Source organism: Xenopus tropicalis, chromosome 10, assembly GCF_000004195.4.
Source record: "Xenopus tropicalis strain Nigerian chromosome 10, UCB_Xtro_10.0, whole genome shotgun sequence".
In the NCBI taxonomy this organism is placed as follows: domain Eukaryota; kingdom Metazoa; phylum Chordata; class Amphibia; order Anura; family Pipidae; genus Xenopus; species Xenopus tropicalis.
Window position 1 is genome coordinate 17,142,206 of NC_030686.2, and position 11,283 is coordinate 17,153,488.

Sequence of the window (11,283 nt, forward strand, 5' to 3'; positions counted from 1 at the left end):
CTAATACACCTACCACCCCCCTTCCTCTGTTGGTCGCGGCGCTTCCGGTCTGTTACGGAAGCTGTATTCGAACTGGGAGGTGCGTCTCATTGTAACCTCCGGTTCAGCCAGGTCAGTTGACGTCACATCCTGCGCCGCGGCCTAGTCACCCGGAGACTGGGAAAGGCAGCGAAGGGAGTGAGCCGAACGGTGAGAAACATGATAGGGAAGGTCGGGGTAGAGTAAGGTCACTGTGGCACCCACACATTGTGTTAACTTTTACTCCGAAAATCCCTTGTTAGCGGGGCTTTTGTGTGCTCATTCTGCCATTACAGGGATTGGAACCACTTACCATCCCGGCTTTTAAAGGGGGACCCCACCCAAAACAGAAATCATGCACAGCGAAAGAACATATAACTTTACTCTCAAGTTCCAATGTAGTGGTTGTAAAATGTAAACCAATTGCTAAGCAGTAGCTGTTTGGTTCTTTATAGCCACTGCACTCTTAGTTGTGACTCCTGAAACAATGTAGCAGACCTAAAGGAAAGCTGAGTAATGCTACACTGTTTTCAGAGTTAGAACCAGAGAACGGAAGGCGGTAAACAAATCTGTAATCTAGGTATGTACAGTGTTACTGCTGTATAGAGGTAGGCTATGATTGTGCCCTGCCCCCAGTCCAAAAAGCTAAGGGGGGTGGGGGTCTGTATGCCACCTGCTTTTGTATTTGTTTACTCCCCCCCCCCCCCCCCCCCCCCCCAGTGTCAGTGTGTGAATGTATCAGATCAAAGAAGCTTTGGATAATATATAGAGATTTATGCAATAAATCTGTAATAATGGGTTCTGTAATAATCTTTGTATGCTGACATTTTGCTGTATGGTCCTGTACCCTCTATTTAAGGGGAGATATTGTGGATTTAAAGGGGCAGTTAACCTTATTTGACATCTGTAGCCTTATTTAATTTTGCCCAGTATCTCTGTAATGGCAAAATGCCTCCACAATGCTGAAAAAGCTATAGGTAAGTCTTAAGGTGGCGATGTTTCCTGCGACCATCGGTCGCACGAAACATCGTCAGGGCTGAAACAGCAGATAAGGAGGTAGAAACAATAGGATTTCTACCTCCTTCTGCCGATTCAGCCCTGACAGCAGATTTTGTTCAGGCGCCTTCTATGGCGCCCGATCAATATTTTTTAACCGGTCCGATCGGCGAGTCGACCGATATCAGCAGCATCATGCGATATCGGTCGACTCGCAGACATGCCATACACGCACCAAATATCGTACGAAACAAGGTTTCGTACGATAGTATCGGTGCGTGTATGGCCAGCTTCAGTATGGTCTCTTGAGCATAAGAGATAATACAAATGTAGGATTATTGCAGATTTATTACTAATGAGCTCAGACAGAAGGGGTGATTTAATCTTCATACGTGCAGTTAAATCCTCTCACAGTGCCTCTCTTGGATTTCTTAAGCTGCCTTCTGTGTTTCCTTACCCCCTTGCTTCTTTACCTCCCTATACTGTCTCTGCATTCAGCGCCACTCACATTGTTTCCTCTACCTCTGCAGGGTGCAGCCATACAATGATCTTGTTTACCCGTCTCCTGGCCGTTTCCCTTCTCCTGGCCACCGGTGCATTTGCCAAGTTTCAGGAGTTTGATGACAGTGACGATGTAGCAGAGTATGATGACAATGACTTTGCTGAGTTTGAGGATGCTGCAGATGAGGTGCCCACTGTTCGCCCCCCGAGCCAGCAAACACCAGAGAAAGAGGATGAGGATGATGATGATGATGAGGAAGCAACGGTAGAGCTGGAGGGACAAGAGGAGTTTGAAGAGGATGCAGAAGGACAGGTAATAAAACCTTTACATGTTTGTATATTAAGAAGGTTTTTTTCTATGAGCAGACTTACAGATACAGCACAGGATAATTGAGAGAGCCACTAAATGGACTTTTGTTTAACCAATAGGAGGGTGATGCTGATGCAGAACCATATGATGATGAAGAGTTTGAAAATTATGAAGACAGGATGGATACTGGGACTCCAAACAAGAATAAAGATCCAATTACCATTGTGGATGTAAGATCTTTGTTTCAATCCGCTGATGTCATCCTCACTTTCAACATATGTCAAATGTAGCTTTCTCCTAACAAAGTGATCTATATTACTGTATAAAATGATCGAGTGGTGTGCATACCAGCACCAAAACCCAAAGAGTGGAGGGATGGAGTTGTTCAGGCAAATGGCTTCTGTAATTGGTCAAAGATTCATTAATGCCTTTAGGGGAATATTTGTACACAGTATGTTTTTTTTCTGGCTTGGCCTGGTCATGCACAGGCCAATATTAGCTCTGGAGAACCATGTCAATCAATCATTCGTAGTTTATTTTATACCACAATACAAATGATTGACATGGTTCTCCAAAGTGATATGTTGTTCTAAGCACTGTTGCATCGTGAGTACCTTTCTTAAGTGCAACACTGTACCAAGAGGAAGTGTACATGATATGCATCATTCTGCTCTCTTTCTATTGTATTTGCTTTCTGTCTGGCAGGTTCCTGCTCACCTACAGAACAGCTGGGAGAGCTATTACATGGAAATCCTTATGGTTACTGGGCTGTTGGCCTACATCATGAACTACATCATTGGCAAAAACAAGAACAGTCGGCTAGCACAGGCCTGGTTCAACTCTCACAGGGAACTCCTGGAAAGCAACTTTTCTCTTGTGGGTAAGTGCTTGTTGCTATTGTTCCACTACCAGCTATTAAAGAAGAAATTAAAGAAATCTCCTCCTTTCCTCCTCTTCCTGGCACAGTGTGAAGCCCGTCCCCTCTTAGGCTCTCCTCATCGACAACAAGGTAGTGGAAGAGGAGAGCTTTCTGTGCATGCCTGACCGAGAAGAAGCTTTCTGCACAGAGAAGCAAGAGCCAGTGTGCAGCAGCAGCTTTTTTCTGTGCCCCTACATAACTGCCTGACTCACTGCATTCCTAGAAAGCTGCTGCTCTGCCTGGCATGCACAGAAGGCTCTCCTCTTGACTACCCTGTAGTCAGAGAGACGAGGAGAGCTAAACAGGAAGAGGGGACGGGCTTCACGCTGTACCAGGAAGAGAAGCAAAGGAGATTTCAACTTATAAATCAGAAACCAGATCAGACTGAATGCAGGGACTAAGGTATGTTATTCTGGGGGTTGAGTAATTTTAAAGATAGAAAACCAGGTTTACGTCTTATATTATTATATATGTACCAAATATTTTTTTCTCCATACTTTCTCTTTATAATCAGATAGATACATGATATTATGGCAGGATATATTTCTTACAGAATATTTTGCAACAGCTTCACAAAGAACGAGCTAGTGAAAGATTTTATTTTGTGTAAATTTAATTGCAAGATCTCTGCATCATATTATAACAGGGGATGATGGGACAAATAAGGATGCTGTAAGCACAGGAAAGCTGAATCAGGAGAATGAGCACATCTATAATCTGTGGTGTTCAGGGCGACTGTGCTGCGAGGGCATGCTGATTCAACTCAAGGTAAGCATGGAGAAGGAAGACAGCCTGTGTGCTGTTCTCTGCTGGAAAATATTGTTGCAGTAAAAAGTCTGCTGGGTGTAACAGTGTGTACTTTTCTCCTCTAGTTTATTAAGCGCCAGGACTTACTCAATGTGTTGGCTCGTATGATGCGCCCAACATGTGATCAAGTGGTAAGTACTGACCCCCCTTCCCCCCCATAGCAGCAGTAACCACCTCACTGCCAATGTGGAACACCTAGTCTGTGATTCTGCACTTTGTATACATATATAGCTACAATAATATGCACTGTTTTCATGCACTGTTTCTCTCCTGCCCTTTGTCCAGCAAATAAAAGTAACAATGAACGACGAGGACATGGACACATATGTTTTTGCTGTGGGAACTCGCAAAACACTGGTCAGGTTGCAGAAAGAGATGCAGGACTTGGTATGTTAATTTGGGAAATAATTTAGCAGCCAGTATTTGCTGGGGCAAATTCTATGAGCAGACTATAACCCTTTCTTTTTGTTTCAAACAGAGTGAATTCTGCAATGACAAACCTAAATCTGCTTCTAAGCTTGGTCTTCCTGAGTCAATGGCCATCCTGACTGAGATGGGGGAGGTGACAGATGGTGTTATGGACACCAAGGTGAGTGTTTGGCAACCTCGCTTTCCCATCTAGAAACTGTTGGTTACAGCACTTTCATTATATTTGCTCTGTTGTCTTGCCTCCTAATGTTTTTTTTTTCTTCAATGTCATACAGATGGTTCACTATCTCACACATTATTCTGATAAAATAGAGTCCATCCACTTCTCTGACCAGTACTCTGGTCCAAAGATCATGCAAGAGTAAGTACCACCAATAGTACCTACTACATTTTCACTTTCTTCTTATTCTGTATAAGCCTCATATCTCAAGCTTCCTCTTCATAGGCAGTTTAGCTAAAGCCTTGACCTCCCTATATGGTTAGGGCTTTGTTTTTTTTTTTTAGGGTGAGGTTGGGTGGATATTATCACTTGGGCCCTAAGCATCACTGATGCCCCTTGGTGGTAAAGTATATAATATCTTGTTTAACAGTGGTGAGATATTTCCTATTATTCCTTAGATTTGAGGCCCTGGCCTCCCTAGCATGTTGAAGGCCCCCATAATTAACTCCAGCCCTGCATGTGGGTTTTTCCATAATGCTAATCATCCCATGTTCTGGGCCAGCGATCCCCAACCTTTTATAGGTGTGAGCCACATTCAAATGGAAGCAACACAAGCATACAATAGTCAAATAAAAGCTATGATTGCCTTTTTGGTAGCCCCTATGTGGACTGGCAGCCTACGGGAGGCTTTGTTTGGCATTACACTAGGTTTTTATACAACTAAAACTTGTCTCCCGGCCAGAAATTCAAAAATAAGCACCTGCTTAGAAGCCATTGGGAGCAACATGTTGCTCACGAGCAACTGGTTGGGGATCATCGTTCTGGGCACACCTCTGACATCTTGTGTGGTTCTCTATAAAGGGAACAGTTGTCAGACACAACCTAGTGCCACAAGTAAGAAGAATATGTGTGTGTAAAATCTGTATTAGGGATGCACCAAACCCAGGATTCAGACAAGTTTCAGCCTTTTTTCATATCCTTACATATGTAAAGTAGGATTCGGTTCAGTATTCGACCGAATCCTTTACAAAGGATTCGGGTTTCGGCCAAATCTGAAAATAGTAGATCTATAGTATATTCCTTTACTGGCAGCCAGAGATAAATAAAATATAAGAACTGTTGCTGGCTAAATCACATACAGGATAAGAAGGCAGCAGAACTGTAAAAAATGTTGCATATTTTATATAACTTCATTGCAACAAGCATAAAAGCCAGTAATAGAGATTTATTTTAAGGAAAGTTTACTTATCATTTAATAAGCCTAGACAAACAGCTGAGCTGATGTTTGTATAAGTACTTGCCTAAATTAGTAAGCAAGTAACCATTTCTAGCACCTTGAATAAAATAATCTTTAGCAGAACTGTGCTTCCCTCTTTGTATACATAGTGAGCGGAGCATGCTCCTTGGGGTTAAGTCCCTTTCCACACAGGAACAGCTGGACACTAGAAACCAAAACCTCATCATGGCCTCTTTAAGCTTCCATTTCTCAAGCTTTAACCCCCGGGCAGCAAAATGCCTGTCCTCTTATTGTCCATTTCCTTTATTGTCCATAAAGTCCCGCTTTCTGTAGGAGATTCCTGCCTTCTCTAGGGCCAAACACTGTATTTTGTCATTTATTAGTTGCTGGATCTATTTCCCCAAATTCTGTGCTGCAAAGGATGTTCAATTATGGTTTTCTATTAACAGCATTCTAACAACGTTGTTATTGTGCATTTCAGGGAAGGGCAGCCACTCAAACTCCCAGAGACAAAGAAAACTCTTCTGTTTACATTTAATGGTAAGTTGAAAGAACTATATCCAGTTTCTATAACGTGTTTATTTCTTCTGACACAGATTGTAATATGGTGCATAGAGCAATCGTTCTCTTAAATCACATACTTATATATGTGTGGGTTTGCTGTCTTTTGCACTGTACTGGGGTAAGTCTAAACATTCTCTGGTTAACCTCAGCTGATGCAAGCAATATAGCAGTCAGTGTAAAAAATCAAAGCAGGAATGTTCAGCACTTTTTAATTAGCTATTTTTTTTCACACTTTCTTTGTAACGGAAGGGAAGTGGAAGACCGTTTCTAAGACACAGCTATCCAACTTTCTCATTAGTCAGTGAGCCCTCCCCTACTTTGTGGGCATTTTCAGTTTAAACAATTATGCTTTACAGGTATCTGGGGACCATAAAAAAAAAATCTGTGCATCTGTCCTTAAATTTGACAACCACAGTCTAAAGAAATATGTATTGCATAAACATATCCCACTAAGGGATTGACATTTATAATGTCCTAATAACTTTTAAACTCTTGCAGTGCCTGGATCTGGAAATGCATCTGTGAAAGACATGGAGGCCCTTCTACCACTGATGAATATGGTGATTTATAGTATTGATAAAGTTAAGAAATTCCGTCTAAACAGAGAGGTGAGTACAACGGAAACTTCTGGTTTATTCTAGTAACTTTTCCAGTTTGCATAGGGTTGGGGGGTATTTCCTAAATATAATGTTACTGTCTCTGCTTTGTTTCTTTAAAAAATGAGGTAGCCTAGTCTTGCTCTTTCCTGCTGCCAATGTAATGTATAAATATGTAATTATATACAATTACACAATTTATAAATATATATACCATACACACATTTCATAAATCAAAAACTTTTTGCTCAATAAACAAATCACTGATAGCAGTGTGATTTTTCTTACTTATTTTCCCTCACATCAATCTCCTTTCTTGAAAAAAAAAAAAAACTTTCTATTTTTATTTTCAAAGGGTAAGCAAAAAGCTGATAAGAATCGTGCCCGTGTAGAAGAGAACTTCCTCAAACTCACTCATGTACAGCGCCAAGAAGCAGCTCAGACCCGCCGTGAAGAGAAAAAGCGGGCAGAGAAAGAACGCATCATGAATGAGGAGGATCCTGAGAAACAACGGCGTCTAGAGGTGAGCACGGTTAACCAGTGGGAGCAGCCACTGCCAGTTCACACACAAGTTCCCTTTGATACAAGTGTAATAAACGGTTGTAGTATTAATGGTGACTCTTTTAAATCTGCTTTTGCCTCATATAAACTGTCAGTATTTTTAACTGGGGAATTTAGTTGGCTGTCCTTTTTAAAATCATGTAACCTGTTTGCCCCACCCCAGTTATATTAGGTCATATTGGTGGTGCCACAGTCACCTTATATACAGAAAAATATACAGGTTTTTTTAAAAACCTTTTCTCTCTACCCCTTAGGAAGCTGTTCAGCGTCGAGAGCAAAAGAAGATGGAAAAAAAGCAAATGAAGATGAAGCAGATCAAAGTAAAAGCCATGTAACTTGTCCAAATAATCCCTCCAGCAACAGCAGAGTAGGTGGAAGCAGTGCCCAGTATAGGAGGCAAGGGATAACCTATGATATCCACACTAATGTATAGTGCAATCAGCCTGGAAGTCCTCCCATTCTCTGATGCGTTATATAGGTGTCCTCTATTCTGGCAAAGGTTGAATGTTCTTGTCTCATCAATGGACTTGTGTTGAAATACATCATTCCTGGTTGGTTATTTTGTGGGCCTGGAATGGGCCAAAATACCAGGAATAAATTAAGTTAAAGGGGAGGTTTTACTCTTGTAGTGATACAGGGACAAAATGCATAGTAAAATCAACCGATCTTATAAAATGTACAACAAAAATCAAACCCTTTAGTCAGATCCTCCGAGATAATCCGCACCATCACCGAAGCCTATAAAATATCCTGCTGGAGTTAAAAAGAAAAAAATTTTGGATTTATGATTTTTTTTTTTAATGGTTTGTTTTAATCAAGATAATTAGCATAAAGTGACAACTAATCCCCTTCTCTGTTCACCCAGGAATGAGTTCCCATATATGCAGCATTATGCAGCCTAAAAGTTATAATTTGGCAAAATCTTCAAATGTGCAGTTTCCCAATACTGTGTTTAGGGGGCAGAGTCCTCCAAAAACATTATTAGGTCATTTTGCCTAGAGCTGAAACAGCTTAGTATTTTTTTCTATTTTGATGTAACAGAATGTTCCCCAGGTTCAGAGTTTATATATATTAGTATTTAAATTATTAAAACATTATAAAAGGTATGACATAAATGTAAAAGGAGTGGTATTATTTACAAAGGGCAAACATCAATTCTTAAGGAGCTGACACCATTGTTAGATTGGCTTGCTTAACTGCCATTTCACAGCTTTCAGATATTGGGCAGGAGTAGGATTATCTTTAAAAGTGAGGCTTACAATTTTTTTATGTGTATATTACTAAGTGTACCAATGTTGCAGCACTCCATCGGGTTTATGTGATAAAACGCACTAAGTTTGCCCAGGACAGTGACCCATAGAAACCAATCAGCAGGCAGCATTTACCGGTGACCTGTTTAAAAGCAAACATTTTATTGGTTGCTATCAGTTACTGCTCCTGGGCAAACTTAGTGCCTTTTATTAAAAATATATCGTATAAATGACATAAATCATAAAACCTTAATTTTGTTTTTATCAAGGTTAAGGGAAACGTATAAACAGAATCTTCAGGGAGCCCATCCTAAGTAAGAAGTTTCGGTAGACCTAATAAGGCGCATGCTTTGAAAAGGGTCCCTGGGGAGTTTTCATGGTTTTTGTGTTGTTTATATTGTTTCTTCACAAATTGTTCTAATAGCGTGATCCCTAGACCTCAGTACTAAAAGATGTGGGCCCCACCTCTGCCACCTTCAGTAGAATGGGCAAAAAAATATAGAACCACAATTTATTAGCACTGAGTATCACTACTAAATTAAAAGCACATTAAAACTTGGCTGACCAGCCTACTAATTCACACAATCAAATATAGTACCTATCTTTAGCCCCAAAGGCTGATTTTAATCCTCAATGCTAATAAATTGTGGTTCTATATTGTTTTTATTGACTTTGAATAAAATTATGGTTTTATGATTTACGGCGTCTGTGACATCAGTAAATGTGGATACAAGTGAATGGGAAAGCACTGCCATGAGGATCATAACACCCTAGAAGATGTTACCCTGTGATATCCCTTTTTCCAAACAGGAGTCTTATTGGTGGTGCCGTTGCCCAAATGTCCAGAGCCAACTGCCATGTGAATGGGTACTGCCTGCTTGTATACAGGAGGCAATAACCCTTTCATAAACCAGTTCTTTCTAAGCATTTAGAGCCTGGACAATTGTGTGACGTAATGAAAAAAATTTGTGATCTGTATACTTTTAAGATAATTATCATGTATAGCATCAAAACTATTACCTTTTTTGCTTGGGTGGAAAGCATGGGCCAAGGACTCCATCCAGTTCGTGCATCCGTTGCGGGTTTTTTTTTCCATTTAATTTCCCCAGTGCTAAGCTGCTGATTGGCCCATGGGCCAGACATTTGGCTTAGCCTGATGTGACTTTTCACAAGCCGGGTTACCAATTCTGGTAAAGATACTCTCGTTTGCCAACCTGGACAACTTAATTCAATTTAGCAGTTTACAGAGAGGAGTTTGAAGAGAGATTTTAGTGTGGACAGTTCTGTGTATAGAGCAGTACTGCTGACTTTTTGCCCACAATGCACTGCCAGTTCTGTATATAGACTGCTACTTACAGTTATGGGAAGGGGATGTTAATTCATGTTGAATAGATTTTTTTAAAACTTCCAAGTCTCCTAGGTGAAGGAATCCTTAGAAGGAAATTTACAGTCACTGAGGGGTGGCAAAATGTTAGGCACCCCCAGTTATTGTAATAGTTTACCTAATACCCCGGGCCGCTGCTCTTGTTAGCAGAAAGCCGCACTGTCCAGGGTGTACCCAAGCAAGCATTCCTCTTCCTCTTTTGGTCTTCGCACATGTGCAGTAGAGTGAAACACTGAACTTCAACAAAAAAGCTGCTTTAGCTCAACTGTGCATGGTTGGGCCCCATGATCGCTGATAAAGGAGAAGGAAGGAAGAAAGAGGATAGTTTGCTTGCATTTACCCCAGGGAAGTGCAGTTTTCTTCTATCAGAAGCACCAACCGAGGGTTTCAGGTAAGCGATTACAATCACTATGGGATGCCTAACGTTTGGCACCCCCTAGTGATTTAGCCTTTTCCTTCTCCTTTAAAACTGCTGTCAAAAGTGTTAATTTGTGCTGAAAAAGTCTTTCGCAAGGCAAACAAGATCAGTTGTCCTTGATCTCAATAATTCTGGATGAACAATCTGTTTCAGATACTATTTATTTGAAATGTGAATTCTCAAAATGCCCCGTTTCTGGCAGTTCAGGCAGTCAAGTTGCTGCACACACCTGTAGGGGTAAATGGCTAGCAGCCGGACCTCTTTTGGGGCTCCTTAGTGAGTTGGGCCTAGGAAATTCAGGTGGCTGTGCTGTCAACATTGAGATATTTTGAGGGTGGCAAAAAAAGCCTAGGAAATTGGGTTCTGGGGATGCCATACCAATGCCAGTATCCTTTTTACTGAAGAATACATACACTTTACTCACTGCCATTCACTCCCTTTGTGCAGGATTCCAAGTAGGCAATATTTTGGAGCATTCTGTTTTGGGCTGTTGCATGCTAGGTTGTGAGCGTCCCGAGCTACTTACAGCAAGTCCTGCCTTTCCCTATTGGAAAATGATCTGCTGTGAGTTTCATGTTTGCAATAAAATTGCTTGGCGTGCCATAGCCCATAACTACAGAGGAACACTAAGAAATGTATAATACTGAATCTATGCAAGAGCATTTGTAGTAAAATCATGTGACTGTTGCAGACCCCACAATTCTGTATCAATGCAATGTTATGCAAGCTGATTCAATGATGGTGAGAGGTGAAAGGAGAGCACATAAGCCAGTGTTGTGAGTTTTAAAAAGTCATATGATTAGAATAAAGACAATTGTTGATTTCTATAGTTCCTGCTTTCTGCTAATAAATTATTTTTATTTGTATATCATGGTAGCAAGCTGCTCTTATTTTGTAAATTCTCCTCAAAGGTTCAGTGTGTGTGTGTGTGTGTGTGTGTGTGTGTGTGTGTGTGTGTGTGTGTGTGTGTGTGTCCGGAAGCAGTGTCAGCTCAGTAACTATTTGTAAGCATCTTTGTTTATAATTGGTTAGCGGAGGCAGCAAAGCTAATGTCACTGTGCACAATGTCAGTGAATTATGGTCTGGGGCTGTTTTTCCTTCTTAGGGCTAGGGCATTAAAGGAGAAGGAAAGG

At 41.0% G+C, this 11,283-nt stretch overlaps 2 protein-coding genes across 3 annotated transcripts in view; one reads left to right on the forward strand and one right to left on the reverse strand.

The window, feature by feature from the left end:
• The window catches only part of znf451 (zinc finger protein 451), a 37,016-nt gene extending 36,920 nt beyond the window's left edge, over nucleotides 1-96 (reverse strand). Inside the window, exon 1 of the mRNA XM_031894598.1 lies at nucleotides 1-96. The gene's annotated coding sequence lies outside the window, so the exon portion shown is untranslated.
• Nucleotides 82-11,016, forward strand: ccdc47 (coiled-coil domain containing 47). 2 transcript variants are annotated; one of them, XM_012971564.2, is made up of 13 exons: nucleotides 82-189; nucleotides 1,545-1,828; nucleotides 1,945-2,055; nucleotides 2,531-2,705; nucleotides 3,391-3,512; nucleotides 3,617-3,682; nucleotides 3,837-3,938; nucleotides 4,030-4,140; nucleotides 4,256-4,341; nucleotides 5,859-5,917; nucleotides 6,440-6,549; nucleotides 6,893-7,060; nucleotides 7,353-11,016. In XM_012971564.2, the coding sequence occupies exons 2-13, from the start codon at nucleotides 1,559-1,561 to the stop codon at nucleotides 7,431-7,433; spliced, it is 1,461 nt and encodes a 486-aa protein (XP_012827018.1). In that variant the 5' UTR covers nucleotides 82-189; nucleotides 1,545-1,558; the 3' UTR covers nucleotides 7,434-11,016.
• Nucleotides 11,017-11,283: the final 267 nt, after the last annotated feature.